The sequence below is a fragment of the Suillus discolor genome (genome assembly GCF_016758755.1).
Source record: "Suillus discolor strain FC423 chromosome Unknown F5147scaffold_2, whole genome shotgun sequence".
Classification (NCBI taxonomy): Eukaryota; Fungi; Basidiomycota; class Agaricomycetes; order Boletales; family Suillaceae; genus Suillus; species Suillus discolor.
Genome location: NW_024541249.1, coordinates 732,591 through 749,059, shown reverse-complemented (window position 1 = coordinate 749,059; position 16,469 = coordinate 732,591). Strand labels below are relative to the sequence as shown.

General features: G+C 42.1%; 5 protein-coding genes across 5 annotated transcripts; 4 read left to right on the top strand and 1 right to left on the bottom strand.

The window, feature by feature from the left end:
• Positions 1 to 7,998: 7,998 nt before the first annotated feature.
• On the top strand, positions 7,999 to 8,199 carry F5147DRAFT_545496 (uncharacterized protein; the record flags this gene model as incomplete). The annotated part of the gene is made up of 1 exon (XM_041430319.1): positions 7,999 to 8,199. A coding segment is annotated over one exon (201 nt), but the record flags the coding sequence as incomplete, so codon positions are not given.
• A 1,654-nt stretch (positions 8,200 to 9,853) lies between these two features.
• F5147DRAFT_564337 (uncharacterized protein) lies at positions 9,854 to 10,216 on the top strand (the record flags this gene model as incomplete). The annotated part of the gene is made up of 1 exon (XM_041430721.1): positions 9,854 to 10,216. A coding segment is annotated over one exon (363 nt), but the record flags the coding sequence as incomplete, so codon positions are not given.
• Positions 10,217 to 10,859: 643 nt separating this feature from the next.
• On the top strand, positions 10,860 to 11,314 carry F5147DRAFT_564506 (uncharacterized protein; the record flags this gene model as incomplete). The annotated part of the gene is made up of 2 exons (XM_041430726.1): positions 10,860 to 11,101; positions 11,158 to 11,314. Coding segments are annotated over 2 exons (399 nt in total), but the record flags the coding sequence as incomplete, so codon positions are not given.
• Positions 11,315 to 11,979: 665 nt separating this feature from the next.
• F5147DRAFT_647616 (uncharacterized protein) lies at positions 11,980 to 12,911 on the top strand (the record flags this gene model as incomplete). Its single annotated transcript, XM_041433217.1, has 4 exons — positions 11,980 to 12,090; positions 12,247 to 12,276; positions 12,311 to 12,485; positions 12,538 to 12,911. The coding sequence occupies 4 exons, from the start codon at positions 11,980 to 11,982 to the stop codon at positions 12,909 to 12,911; spliced, it is 690 nt and encodes a 229-aa protein (XP_041299547.1).
• Positions 12,912 to 13,484: 573 nt separating this feature from the next.
• F5147DRAFT_547693 (uncharacterized protein) lies at positions 13,485 to 13,640 on the bottom strand (the record flags this gene model as incomplete). The annotated part of the gene is made up of 1 exon (XM_041430350.1): positions 13,485 to 13,640. A coding segment is annotated over one exon (156 nt), but the record flags the coding sequence as incomplete, so codon positions are not given.
• Between the last annotated feature and the right edge of the window lie 2,829 nt (positions 13,641 to 16,469).

Sequence of the window (16,469 nt, the reverse complement as noted above, 5' to 3'; positions counted from 1 at the left end):
AGAAGACACTGCACCACATGTTACCTATTATTTCATTGGTTACTGTGTGCTGAGAGGCAATTGATTGAGCTGGAACCTTAATTTCAGCAACAGAAAGAATGTATACTTTAAAACTTAAAACCCTAGCGGCATTGATTAGACAGACAGTGCCCTTTTCATTTACAATTCATTAGGGGCTGGATCACGGAACTTTCAAATTTTACTCAATTAAGTAATATTTTTCAATCCCTGAGGACCCTGTCTAGCTTTCATATAAAGGATGCCAAAATTTGAAGTCATTTCTTAGTTTTCCACTGGCATCTAACAGTGCTACTCAATATCACTCTTTTGCTCACAAATCATTTTTTCTCTTTCTTTAATCATGCTATTCCGCCGCCACTGCCCCACATTTGTGGATCCCTCCCATAAATATCCTATCATCCACACCAAGCCAGACTACGGCACTAGTGTGTTGGATTGCGAATGGACATACACGTTACACTTAACCACGACACTAGCAATCCATACAACCCACTGCCCATCTGCTGTAGGACTTGGAGTCCTTGTAGCCTCATAGAGGCTATTCTTGCAGTGTCCTTCAGGCCATAACACAGTGCGCACTATCACTACCATGGCGTGCATCTTTTCCATCATCAGCCGATGGCCGCGGCTCACACACGCACATCAGCTTGCATCCACTTTTCTTCGGCTCTGTCGCGCATCCTTCCTCTGTCCTATCCATGTCCTCTGCTTGTCCATTGGTGTGTATCTTATCTTGTTTGTGTTAGACTGACCATATTTCTGAAGCTATATTGCTTATGTTCTCATTATTTGCGTTATGGACCCTTGATATGTATTACCTCTATCTTCTTGGCTCTGAACAGCACTTCACACACTATCATATATACTTAGTACTTTAGATTTTTCATGTATCTTCTTTTCCCTCCATCAAAATTATCATCCATTTGCACGCAACACTCAGACTAAGAATCTAAACCTTTGGCCTACTACCGCACTAACGTTCACACTTCACACATCGCACTTATCGTCAAACTCTCCTCCTGTTTCACTGTCGCATCGCATCGCCTTCGCGTTTTCACTAAGCTCACTCATATATCCTTCAGCTTTTCTCTGCACCTTCGCGCTTCGTCAAACTTTCGGCCACTTGGTCACGCATCGTATCGTACCTTTGGTGGCTCGCTCACACTCGCATGGCATTGGTGCAACTTCATGCGCTTCTTCCATTCTCAGTTACTCTTATTAGTTTCAAAATTTCCCCTCATATTTTCACTTAGAGGAATCATTCTCAGTAGCAATCCCCTTGGGCCGAATAATATACTCATGTCCAGAGGTCTATTTGAGTTTTACCCCACTTCACCCCCTCTTCTCCTTTCACCCCTTCTCATCTAGCTATCATTCCTCACACACACTGCCTTACTCTGCCTACTGGCATCATTTCTCTTCCCAAATGCCTTCACTTTATACGCTGGTACAAGAAGTGTACTAATCGCCTCTCAACATTTAAGGCTGACATGCTCATGCAGTCTCTCAAGGACCTGAGTCAGTTGTTTGAGGGAAATGAGAGTTTTGAGAACAGCAGAGTTTATCTTGGAGGTGAAATTTTGGTATGAAATTCTTGGGACTGCCACTATGATGATCTATTGAGACATGTTAGGAATTTAGACCCATTGTCTGACTCTAGCTTGACACACACATACCTTTTCTCACTTACTAGCTAATCCTTTCCAGTAGAAATACATCATTCTTTCATTACCTGTATTTCTGCATACCTACATAAAGTAGACTTTTTTTCCAACTAAACACGTATCACAACAATGGAAACTAACTATGCCAATCCTGGAACTCATTTTGTACACTATTTATGCACTTGCACTATACATCCTAGCAAGCAAAAATACAAATTACCTGGAGATTATCGAGAACAATAGATATTCAAGCACCACTATTCTTCTTGGAGAATAATGAATCGTGCAACAAGAATCAAATAGGGCCTGGAAACAAATTTTCACCCTGAACCTGGTTGTCTTCCTACCCAATTTCTTCATCTTGGCAAATTTATTCAAATGAGGAGCACCTTCGGAGTCAGTTAACTATAGTGGAAAGTCAAATAGATCAGTTTGGAAGTTCACTTATGTGGCATGCTAGAGAAATGCATCCACATGGAGACCCGCATTACCAGGTAGACTTGAGACCCTATCAAGGTGATAGAATGAGGGGTGCCTATCTTTTTAGATGGTGATGTCCTACATGCAACTATATCTTCAATCTTGTGCAACAACTGAATGAAACATTGGATGAGGTAGAAAGGGAAATACAGGAATCCCAACAAGCAGACATCCTTGAGGAACTCCCTCCACTACCAAAGAACAACCTGATGACCAACCCATTACGATACCTATTCCCAAACACTGCAGATGAGCCAAACCCAGCCAGCTCATAGACACCTACCCTCTGCAAATTCACAATCGGAGACGATTGATTTCTCAGTTTCCACCAGATGACCTGCACCAAACTGGTTCGGTGCATGGATGACTAATGCTCTCCCATGAGCCTGATACTCTAGAAACTATTATGAAACAATCTTCCTTTACTTTTTGGTTCAGACTGCAGTCCAGATAATACTTTCATTTCATTTCTCAGATAGACTCAGATAGGCTGAATAATTTTGTATATTTAATTCTGCGATAAATATTGCTTAGTCATCAACAACAATTACTCAGACTAAATCCCATGCATGTCAGGTAACTGTGAAAAATAGTTCTTGCATGAGTTGTATTATGGAAACTTTTTTAAAAACTCTAAATACACGGCTCATGTCATTCCTATGGCCAATAAAGTAACATCAGAACAAAGTACCAACAAATCATGAATATTTCTTTTACATAACATAATCAGCTTATTACACAACTTGGTCACATCATACTAAGTCATATGATTCTAACAGTCAGGTGACCTATGACCCAACCCAAGTCATGACAAAGCAACCTCTTGAGATGACTAAAGCCTAATGACACAAATTATAATGCACATGACTCGCAACAAATGGTTATTGGTACAATCTTACTAAGCCCATTTCCCTCAGAACATGGGAAATAGTAGCACAGCCACCATAATTTATCTATATAAGACCTCACTTTTTGCCCATAAAATATAAGCCCAGAGGAAACTTTTACCCCACAAGAATAAAATTGAGTGTGAAGTGTGATCAGTGTCAACAACAGTGACAAGAGCTGTTAAGCAACTAACTGAGAGGTCATTGTGAGCAACTTTCGGCAATACCTTTAGCTCATTGTTAACAACTGTGAAATATCTTGAGCTCACTGTGCTCAACAGTGAGCAAACTTTTTCTTTGATTTTCTACTGGTGAACCTCTAGTTTCTTTCTTTTCTTTTGTTTCTTCTTTTCTGTTTCTTTTTTGTTTCTTTTTTCATCTGTCTTTTTTTTTTGGTTCAGTTCATTCATGTATTAGTGTTATTGTTCTAAATTTGTTTCAGGATCTTGGTGTTGTCTTTACATCCATCTAGGCAAAGGCTTAGTGGAAAGACTTCAGAAGTTGATAGTGACACTTGACCTCACTCATTTGAGTAGTGATACTGACCTAGGGTTTTCTTTGCCTGCTAGACTTTGGTTGTTGAATAGGGGACTTGGTACTGAAATCCAAGGATGTCCGTTCCTGATTCTGTTTAATACTCATTGTGAGTTCCTTGGCAGCAGGTTCAATAGTGAGCTAAAAGTTCTACTGAGCACTAACTAGTTCTGACCTTTGGTTCTACCTGTTTGTGCTGAGGGGGTGATTGTTATAATTTCGCACAACTTTCTGTAGTAAATTTATTATGAGAAGCATTGTTACTGAAGGAAGGATTTCTCTTATCATTCTATTTCTTTTTTATCAGCACCATACTGCCAGGCTGACTTTTCTGTTCTTCTCTAATCACTGCCATACTGTTGGAGTGATTCATTTTTCTTTTGTCATCACCATACTATTGGGCTGACTATATTCTGTTTATTTTCTATTGCATCCATACTGTTGGATTGGCTGGTATTGTTGCTGACCTCACAGAAGTACTTTTGTCTGATATAGCTTGAGGAAGTGTAAACAGCCACCCATGAACAACCACATTATCAGTCATTGGTATTTGTCTGAATCACTGACCATGGAAATATTTGATTTTATAGGTGTTTATCTATAGATCATCTATCTAAGAAGACACCAGATTGTCAGGTATGGCCTTGTAAGAACCATCTGCATTCTGATACAGGGTCTTTACTGACTTTATCAGCATGTAATCTATGAATGGCGACATGAATTGGGGTATCTCATCCTGCAATATAAATGCAGTATTGCCTTGATAAACCTGTATGGTATTAGCATGTCCTTGCAGAAGTGTCATTAAATGATGCAGCCCTAATACTGTTCCGAAGGTAGTCATGTCGTGTGAGTCTACATGGAGTGCGCACTGATCATAACTGACATACACTGCGTATCCAGCGAACATTTCAGCTAAGAAGTCAGAGAAAGGCAGGACCAATGTATCATGAATAGTGATCTCATTGAGCAGTTGTAGGTTGTGCACTAAGTGCAATGAATGGCCATCCTTCTTGATGATGCAAAACCAGTGTGAACAATAAGCAGCTGTCAATGGCTCATATACACCTGAAGAAATCTTTTCCTTGATTATGTGAACTACTTTGCCAGTGATTGCAGGTGGTATCAGAATATTGCGCTGCAACCATGGGGTGTGTGGTACTGTCAGAATCTTATATGGTGGGAAATATGTTTCATTGAGGCATCCCCATTCTGAGGTGCCCCAAGTGAATGCGAGTTCATGAACCCTAACAAGCCAATGTACTAGCTTGAGCTCTTCAGGCCATAGCCAATTGGCTGGGTCTAGGTCTAACTTTTCAGTGTGCTTGCACATGAAGTAGTGTGTTAGGGGGTTTGGCCTCCAGGGTCTATCAGGGTCTGTCCAAGGTGTCAGGGGTCCTGCCCAAGCCCCAAGGTCCATAGGTACATATAGCTAGAGCATGTCAGTAGTCACCTCCTTGCTCATTCCATCACCTTGTCCCATCTGCTTGGTCTGTGTGCCACCTCTCCAGCGGGTACCTGGTTGAAAATCTGGGGAGTGAGTCAGTAATTCTGGTAACCCAGCGAGTGGGTCATCAGGTGACTGGTACACTATCCTATACTCTGGCAGCATATAACCTCAGCGACAGATGGAGTCAACTGATGAAAGTGAACAAGTGCTAAGGAAACAAGTATTTTGTATGTGCTTAGGTAAGTACGTGGCACCGAGAACAACAATAGTGAGTGTTTGATCTCCAACACTCCCCCTCAAACTGAGCAGAGTACAAGGGCAGATATGAAGTGTTTAGCTTTTAAGCTAGGAAGGGGCTTTGTAAGTGTATCTGCAACCATACTATCAGTAGGGCAGTAAATGAGAGAAATAGAGCCTTTTTCAACAGAAAAACAAATAAAATGATAATGTATGTCAATATGTTTTGTGCATGCATGAAACATGCCAGAATTGACAAGTGCGATAGCGGATTGATTGTCTGAGTGGAGTGTGGTTGGCTGCATGAGCAAGCAGAAGATCTCAGTGATGAAATGACGAAGCCAAATTGCTTCTTTAGCAGCATGCATAGCTGCAATGTACTCTGCTTCTGTCGTGTAAAGGGTGACTAGTTCTTGCATTTTCGAGCTCCAGCTGATGGCCCCTCCATCTAGAATGAACATGTACCCAGAGACTGTGCCTATGCTCTTGTGAGGTGCTGTCTGCATCCGCAAAGCCCTCAAGGCCACATTTCCCATCACCAAAGGTGAGTGCAAACTTTTTCGTGCCAGCCAAGTACTGATAAATCTTCTTCACAGCTTCCCAATGCAGCAGTCTGGGATTCATGCCATACTGCATGATAGTTAAAACTGCAAACACGATATCTAGACACATTCCAACAGCTAAATGCATTAGTGACCCGACAGCCTTGCAGTAGGGGATGTTTCTCATTCAAGAGGATTCTGCAGGGGTCTTGGGACTTTGAGATTGCGAGAGTGGGAGATTGGGGTCCATGGGAATGAAGCTGGGCTTCATGTCTAAGAAGTTGTACTTCATGATGATTGCGTCAACATAAGTTTCATGTGAGAAGGAGATTGTCCGCGCGACACAGTCGCACGTGACCTTCATTCCGAGGAGGGATGTGACTGGCCCTAGGTCCATGAGCTTGTAGTGTGCAGCTACTTGCTGCTTGAACTTGACAATTAGAGTGCAGTTGCTGCTGGTGATGGTGCAGTCATCGATGTGGGCAGTAAGTATGAGAATATCAGGGCCAATGTGTTTGTAGAACACACCCCAGTCCGATTCTGCACGTGTTAGTCCTAATGTCACAGTTTTATCTTTTCACTCTATCACTTATTCACTTACTCATCATTCAACAGTATTCTATAATGTTCTATCATATGATTCCTACTTACCTTTTCCTATTCACTGTTCATATTCAAGCTCCACTTCAATACTCTTATACATACCTTACTTTCTATGCTTTGTATCTTTAACTTGACCTATGCAGACCAGGGCCTGCAATCTAGCTTCATCTTCATCAGAACATTGACTTTACTTGGAACCTTTGAATGTTAAGACATCTAACCAACACCGAGCATAACAAAAGGTCAAGTTAATTCTCACACATGCAGTTCCTCAGAACTTGCGCACGAAACCAGACACCACATCTCACTCAGCCATCTGCCCTCCTGGGATTTACCTGGAGCGACGCTAGACAAAGCTTTGTAAAGACAGAAGACGATGACACTTGAACTCTCGCTGAGTGGAGGAAGTACTATGATGACCTAGCACCACAAGGAGAACATTGGAACTTTTGGACCCAACAATACAAACCCATCGAACCTATCCCAGACACCTGACTCAGACGACGAAGACATGCCTAAAGAAATAGGATCGTTACCTGAGATCTTCAATGGAGACACCCGCAAAGCGACCACCTGGTCCTTGCAGATGGAAGTGTACTTCGTCCTCAACAGCGAGGTATATAACGAAGATAAGAAGAAGATTATCCTTATGTTGAGTAATATGATGAAAGGAGAAGCAGCTAAGTGGGCAGAAGGAGAACTGAAGAAGGCGACCACCAACGCTAACAGCTTCAGGACGTATGCCAACTTCACTAAGAAGTTCAAGAGCACCTTTTACCCAAAGAACATCGCCAGAACTGCCATGAGATGGATCTCTACCATCAAACAGACCAGCAGTGTCACAGCATACACTTCCCTATTCCGCACCATCCTTTCCGACACAGGTATCAAGGAAGAAACCACCAAAATCCTGTTCTTTAGAAACGGCCTGAAGCGTGAGCTAGTCTCCGCAATCCTTGCCTTCGAAAACATCCCCAACATGATCGAAAGCTGGCTCGACAAAGCCTTAGATGTTGAGGTAAGGAGGACGTTTCTTAACCCTCCAGCAACAGGACGAACCAAAGATCCCTATGCCATGGATATTGATAGGATGGAGGCAGGAGAAGACGATGATGGTGAGAAAAGTATGAAGAAGACGTACCTAACCCCTCAAGAACAAGAACGCAGGAAGAAAGGAGGACTCTGCTTCAAATGCGGAAAGAAGGGGCTTATCAAAGATTGCCCAAATCATCCCACAGTAACTGCCACTAGGAAGACCACTACTAACTCCAGGTCTAACTCCGATAAGGAATTCTTAGAATGAAAGGTGTTCAAAGCCTGCCAGATGAAGAAGGATAAGGGTAAGAAGAAGGAAGAATCCGATAGTGAGGATTTTTAGAATGGGAACCTGCACTGATGTCAGAGTCTCCCAGAGTAGGACTTTTAGTACAGAGTATTGGCGATCGTAATTCTATGTGTAACTCACTCACCATTAACTCTTCTAAAAATTGGAAAACCATCGAAGCAGCCGCCTTATCGACTCAGGTGCTGAAGGCAAGTTTATTAACTGGATGTTCATCTGCTGAAACTCCATCAAATGTCATAATCTCAATAAACCCATACCCATACAAAATGTGGATGGTATGCTTGACAAAAATGGAAAAATCACATGGTACTGTAATCTCTCATTCCTTGTCCACGGACTACCTATGCGAACACGCTTCTTAATTACCTCCTTGGGAGGAGAAGACACAATCTTGGGGATGTCCTGGCTAAAGAAAGAAAACCCAGATATTGATTGGACCAAGGAAGAAGTCCATCTTAAAGAACAAAGCATCAAACCCTTGATTGAAGAAATCGAAGAAGAAGACATCTTTTACAATGCACAGGAAAATCTTGACAAAGAATGGGATCCAGCTGAAGAAGCAATTTCAAATTCTTTCTCTGACATCCCTGACCTTACTCCCACCGATGACGACACTGACGAAAACAATATTATAGATCCCGATGACGTTCTCATCACCTATATCAAAGGCGAACACATTTTCAGAACATTTGCTACAGAAGTATCCAAATCACCCCTTACTGATGAACATATCCCATCAGATCACCAATATTACTCAACCTATGGAACACTCATCCAGAAAGCACATAACATGTCACAAATCCTCGCCCAAGAATTCATGAAACCAGTCAAGAAGACTTTCGAAGAACTCGTCTCTGAGTCATTTCAAAAGTATAAGGACATATTCAGAGAAGTTGCTAACAGTACCCTAACTAAAGGACTCCTTTGAGCTGCGCAAATGCAAAATCTATCTGCTGAACCTGGCAGAAGAGAAGGCCATGAACGACTTTATCGACAAACACCTAGCCAAAGGAACTATTGTACCATCCGAATCTCCTCAATCGTCACCATTCTTCTTTGTGGGTAAGAAAGACGGATCTCTCCAACCATGCCAAGATTACCGCTATTTGAATGATCACACGGTTAAGAATAACTTCCCATTACCACTAATCTCCGACCTTATAGATAAACTCAAAGACGCAAAAATATTCACGAAAATGGACATCAGATGGGGATATAACAATGTACATATGAAACCCTCTGATCAATGGAAAGAGGCATTTGCCACTTCCCGAGGACTCTTCGAACCTATGGTAATGTTCTTTGGCATGTGTAATTCACTGGCTACTTTCCAATCGATGATGAACAATATCTTTGGAGACATGTTACAAGAAGGATGGGTAATTATTTACATGGACCATATTCTCATATTCTCTAATGATTACAAAACTCACCAAAAACTCACCCACAGGATAGTAGAATGACTCTGTCAGCACTGCCTTTACCTAAAACCAGAAAAATGCACCTTCAACGTCGACAAAATCAAATACCTCAGTATGATTATCCGCCCCGGCTCAGTAACCATGGACCTGGCCAAACTCAAAGGTATATCCGAATGGAGAACTCCCACAAAAGTGAAAGAAGTTCGATCATTCCTCGGATTCACTAACTTTTACAGACAATTTATTGCCGATTATTCCATGATAGCCCAACCCTTAATCAATCTAACCAAAAAAGATATCATCTTTGACTGGACAGAAGAACAAGATAGCACATTTAATAAACTCAAATCCACATTCACCACTGCACCTATCTTACAGATTCCAAACAAAAACGCTCCCTTTGCTATCGCAATTGATGCCTCCCTTTATGCTACTGGAGCGGTACTCCTCCAAAAAGATTATAATGGAGATTGGTTACCATGTTCCTTTCTTTCTCAATCATTTAACCCCGCTGAATGAAACTACCAAATCTATGACAGAGAACTTTTAGCAATAGTCAGAGCCCTAAAAGCCTGGCGACACTATCTTTTAGGCTCACCATTCCCAGTTACGGTACACACGGACCATAAAAACCTCCAATACTTTAGAGACATACAAGACTTAAACTGACGCCAAGCACACTGGCAAACTTTCCTCTCTCAATTCAAACTATGTATCCAACATGTACCAGGCAAAGACATAATTGTCCCAGACCTATTATCTCATAGAACAGATCACCTTCCAGTTGATACTGACGAAAAGGACAATGTCGCAATCCAACTTCTTCCCGACTCATTATTTGTTAAAACCATTAACACTTCCCTTATGGACAGATTACAGATTTTCTCTTCCATTGATCCAGTAGTACATACTGCACTCAAGGCGCTCACAGACCCCGAAACTCTGCCTCCACTCTGCTCGGCTCTTTCCGATTGGAAATTGAGCGACAGAATTTTCTTATATAAAGGATTAAGTTATTGTTTAGTTTCATGATGAATCGACCTTCTATGCAAATGATCGCCACAAACAGTGCTGGGTGCACATCTCAGAAGGGGCTGTACCTCAGCCCAAAGGAGAAGGAGCTTTGTTAATGGTTGTAGATTTTGTCTCAGCTGATTATGGATGGCTACATTCCCCCAATAGCAAGGAGAGTGCCCGCATTCTTTTTCGAGCTGGCAAAGCATGTAATGGATATTTTGCCAATGAAAATATTGTGGCTCATGCCGAGAAGGCTATGGATATCCTAGAAAAATATTATCCACATGAAGATCATGTCCTTATCTTTGATAATGCTACCACTCACCTCAAATGTGCGGACGATGCACTATCTGCTCGGAAGTTGCCAAAGGGTCCATCCAAAACATGGGGGATCACTGTCAAGATGAAAGACAGTAATGACAAGGTAGTATTTGTCCTGGATGGAAAGCCTCTCAAGGAGAAGATCCATATGGCCAATGCAGAGCTTCCAAATGGGGACCCACAGTCACTTTATTTTCCCGAAGGACATGAGAAAGCTGGATGGTTTAAAGGGATGGCTCAGATTCTGGTTGAAAGGGGGTACACAGATGCACCAAGGCTTAGGGCCGAGTGTAAAGATTTCAAGTGTCCAGCTGGACAGATGACTCGCTGCTGCTGACATTTTATGTACTCTCAAGCAGATTTTGCATCAGTCAGATCATTTCTCGAGGCCTCATGTCAAGCACGAGGCATTGATGTGATCTTCCTCCCGAAGTTCCACTGTGAACTAAATTTTATTGAACAGTGTTGGGGGTATGCAAAGAGAATTTATCAGATGAAGGATCCATCATCATCTGAATCTGTGCTCGAGCAAAATGTGATTCATTCACTGGATGCAGTCCCTTTGTCATCCATGCGACAGTATGTTTTTTATTGATAATCAGATCCAATGACATCAGCTGACAAGTAAATCTCAGCTTCGCAACTTGTTCTGCACGTTTCATTAATGCTTATCAAAAGGGATTAAATGGTGTGAAAGCTGCATGGGCTATCAAGAGGTACCGAGGGCATTGTGTCCTTCCTCCCAGCATCATGCAAGAATTTGATGATGCTTACTCGACTGCCCAAGCCTGAGTCTAACCATTTATTTTCTCCACTTTATATACACTATTTCCATCATAGTATAGTCCTACTTTTCACATATACTACATACATACTTAGGTCCTGCATCTTGCAAAGTACTATAGACACTCCAACTACTGGCATGTTCAGCAGACTTCAGTATCAACTGTTCTGCACAGTGTCACACTTTGTCACCTCATGTGAGGTTGGTCAGTTTTGCATGGTTTCTACCTTAACAGCATTCCAGTGCAAAATATCTGCTCACTGTTGTCTCAAGGCTACTCAATACATTCAGACACAACCTTGGCAGGGAGTATGACATTGGATGTAGGTTCAAGACCACACTCTCTCGCAGTTCTCTTGGTCCTTGTGCTTGTACCCTGAATCACACCTTGCTTGTCAGAGCTTTTATGGTCATGCCCACCACTGTTTATGTCAACTAGATCATCTCACAACATATGTCACTGATCTCAGCTTAGAAGACCTCAAGGGTTGTGAATGGACATTTTCAAAGTCAAATGTGCTCACTCCTGCCACTTGTTATGCTAGTGTATTTCACCATCATCAAGTAATCTTAGGTTATTTTGAGCACAATGATGAATTTAAAATATATCATAATTTAAGTGAGTTGCATGGTGCCTTTTATTAGGTTTTGTCTGATGATTTCATTAGTAGCTATGTTCCTATACAACAACTACAAACAGGTGCTTGACATTCTGTATGATGGCCAAACTGTTCTTCCATGTCTGATGTGGGAACTCAGTGTCACAGATGAGACAGAACTCGAGGTGTGGCTCAAGAACGAATGTGCGTATCTCCTAAGCTGTATTCATGAGCCAGAGCAGAAAACTCTTCAAATGGAATATTGGCAGAAGCTTGTGAACTTATCTGCAAGCAAGTGCATATCTATTTTCTTTGATCCCTGCAAAGACACTTATCTCTAGTGTCAGGAAGGAATTAGATGGGATGACATGGTCTATGACTATGCCAGGATAATCCTTTGGACAGGATGAACTAGAGATGAAGCTTGGCATGGACAAACATTGGCAACCTGAAGATATCGAGTGGCAAAACACTGGATGGCTCATTGCCAACAGGAAGTTCCAGCTGGCATTGGACACACTTGAAGGACTAATTGTTGCTAGAATCTTCAAACTCTCCAAGATGAATAGGGCAGGAACAGGTATGTCATTGATTTCTGTTTGAAATATACACTCAGTGTACATTGTAACTAGGCTATAAAATGCAAAAACACATTGGCAAGGCCCTTCAAGTCTGGTCTGCAGCCATTTGTACAGCTCTCAATTGCTATAACCTCACTGCTCATGCATTATCTCCACCACATCCAGCACTGAAGTGGGAAGACATTGTTGAATATGCATTCCTTGCAGATTTTGAGCTCCTCCGTGATGCATGTGAGGATATTTTGCAATGCCTGTGGGCTACTCCATCCGGTTGCCATGCAATGGACTTATATTTCAAGATGTGTCGTACAAGGGAAGAAATTGAGCATCTGAATGTGGAGATCAGGTGTGTGGCCACTTATCTGCAAGACGAGAGCACCTGTGACTCCCACGTAAGGACTCTAATTAGAGGTGCTAATACATAGTGTCATCATGTCTAAAATAACACAAACACATCAATGGCAAGCCTCCCTCTATATCTCCTTAATAATTAAGGACTTATAATGAGAAAGAGTAGCTGTAGCCTAGGGGGACGTCAGCACTGACATACTTAATGTTCCTGATGTTTGGCTGAGCCTGCCCGCCACCCAAACTTTTGTGCCCAACATGTCACACAGTGAGCTCGAATATCTCACATTACACTGCACATATTGAGGGTACATTTTGACAGTAAACATAATGACAATTTGTACAGTTCATTACAACACTACAGCGGGTGATCTATGCTACTCCTCCAAGTCCTCTTCCTCATCAGATAAGACAATGAACTCTGTGCTTTTGGGAGCCTTGCAATCCTGGGAAGGATTCTTTTTGGCCTTCTTTGATGACTGTTTGTTCTTCTTGCCCATATAACCCATGGTTGACAGAGCCTTGCACTTGCAAGACTTCCCGACATCCGAACATTTCTTGCGTGGCTGCTGAACAACTTCGCCCGCCGAACAATGTGCATTGAGTTTTGCAGTGTGGGCTTTGACTTCTGCGGGTATCAGAGCAGTCCAGTAGCATGACCGGCCCTTCAATACATCATGAAGCTTCTGGATGTCACTGACTGTCCCAATGTTCGAGGGACTGGTGAAGTTGACACCTGTGGGCCATCCTACAAGCTGAAATGTGTGCATTTCAACAACTGCCGTGTTGTAGTTGTTATAATTCATTGTGATATCCTTTTTCCCAGTTACTGTGACTGTCAAAGACATTAGATGGGTATCACATGTCCAAGTTATGAAGCCTCATACTAAGTCCATGGACAATGAATCTTCGAACTTGTTTCCACACAGCTTCCAATGACTTGTACTGGATAAGATCTGCAGGACATTCAATAACAGCAGTGGATATGTGAAGAGATGAGTACTTACTTTGATTTTGCGTACAAGCCTACTGCTCATACTGTTGGAGGAAGTCAGCCATTAGAAGATTGTATACATCCTCTCGTTCATGTTGAGTGATCCTGTGCAATATTGAGGTCCACCGCTACCAATGAAGTTTCCACTGGTATCAAAGTCAACTTCTGAGAAACCATTGTAAGACCTATGGTCTTTGCGGCCTCATATAGGCCTTTTTGTGTTGTCCCTCTGGTTCTAATGCAGTGCACGCTACCCTTGGTATAGTGCACAAGCCTTCCATTGTTGGCCGATGGCCACGGCTCTCATGCACGCTTTGGCTAGCATCAGCTTCTCTTCAGATCTGTCACCTGTCCTCTGTCTGTCCTATCCATATCCTCCGCTGGTTCATTGGTGCATATATTACTTGATTCACACTAGACCCATATCCTCCGCTGGTTCATTGGTGCATATATTACTTGATTCACACTAGACTAACAACAATTCCCAAGCTATTCCATTTATATTTTTATTAAATGTGTCATGGACCCTATTTACATACATCTCGCTACCTACTCGGCTCCGAATATCGCTTAGGTGCACATACATATATTGGATACTTAGAATTTTCATGTAACTTCTCTCTCCCATCAGAATTCATCACCTGTTCACACACAAAACTACAAGTCTTGACTAAGAATCTAAAATCTTTGGTACTCTCTCGTGCACGCACTCCTACCGGCAGCAATTGTCTTGTATTCACGTATCTATAATATCCAATGCTCTCGGCACTTGTCATCACTTGGCCCCGCCCTTGCATTTTTGGTGCCTCTTTTGCATCTCACCTTTGGCTTAACTGTGCACTTTTGCGTTTTGTCACATCACGGCCGCTCGCGCTTGCATCTTATTGGTGCTTCACCTATGCATATATCACATTGCATTTTCGGCAGCTCGCTCGCATTGCTTTGGCTTTGGCTTTGGCTTTTGTGTTCTCTTTAGTCTCAGTCATTCTTACTAGTTTCTATGTTTCCCCTCACACTTTTACTTAGAGAAATCATTCTCAGTAGCAATCCCCTTGGGCCGAATCTATACTCACATCCAGAAGTCTATTTGAGTTTTACCCCACTTCCCCCTTTCTCCCCATTTTCACCCCTTCTCATCTAGCTATCATTCCTCGCACACACCGTAGCTCATACTTGTCAGCACAGGAAGGAGGAGACATGACTAAGAAATAGTTCAGAGAGAAAATAGCTTCAAAGAACTGTGACCTTCAAAGTTCAATGGAAAATAATTTCAAACCTTCTGAAAGCCAAATCGGTATCAATATTAAGTATGGCACCATCCTATTAGGATAGAGTGAAAAAAAAATGAAAACTTGTTAGAGTGCAGTGCGAAAATGAAATCACTCACATGCACTGAAATTTGTTTAAATGGGCAGAAATAATGGAACTTGATGAGAGGTAGTAAGCTGCATATGACACAGCTTGGTGGGCATGGCAAATAGGTAAATCATGGAGTACTCACCATACAAAGTAGTTTGTTCTGCAGCAAAACCAAGTGATATACCCAATTGAATGCTGCAAATTCAGGTCAAAACTTTGTATGATACTACTAACCTTGTATTAGGTGCTGGGAAGGATCGGCCATCGCAACAATGTTGACCTGGTTGCACTGTGCCAGTATCACAGTTATTTCATCAAGATTGGTCACCAACTTCTCTATCATTCTTCTAACCAACCATGACCAAGCTGAATTAGCTGCAGCCTGACATCAGACAATCCCCCTCTTACAATTTCATTTAGCCCAAACTATGGTGAGTCAAGGTACTATGAATAAAGAGAACTCTAAAGGTATCTATATTCCACAGTGGCTCATGGTATCTGACAAGTCCTCCACCTGTGACCATAGGTCATCTGATGTAGTGGACAAAGTAGGTGAAGGTGGAGATGGCCAGAAAGGCCCGCCAGGGATCGGGACTGCTCAAACTCTTCCTTCATTGTATTTTGTGGTGTATGCTTCAAGTGCCTTCTGGAATGAAGGATATGATTTTTGAATATTGCCACTAATGAAATTGGTCTGTTCAGCAACATCTGCCCTTAAACAACAGTTAGTGATATTTGAGGTGAAATAGTGAGAATACTTACTAGCAGTAGAAGATTCTGACTTCTTGTCCAACTGTAATTACTCAGAAACCTTCCAGTTCAAGACCGGCATGTGGTACTTGGATCTTGCTGGGTGTGGGGACCACAATACTATCGAAGGGGAGCTGTGCAGCTGGAATGGAAGGAGGTGTGACCATGGAAGGTCATGTTTGCGATGGGAAAGGGCTTTGGGCCAGTAAAGAGCTCACTGAAGTTGTTTGATTGGGGCAAGAACCATTAGTGGGGTGCAAAGTGTGGTGGCATGGACTGGACAATGTGATTGACTTGTCAACAGTCTTCTGCCTCCAAGTGACAGTACCTGGCAATAAACCTGTACTCTAAGTCGAGTATTAGTATGTAGCTAACTTTGAACAAGACATTTACATACCTGATAGTGTCATACCTTCAAATAAAATGTGTCAGTCCTGGATATAATTATTGTGGGAGTTAGTAGATGATAAGGGATGGCGTGAGGACATCTTGAATGAACATTTGATGCTGATACTAGAAGGCAGGGAGAGAG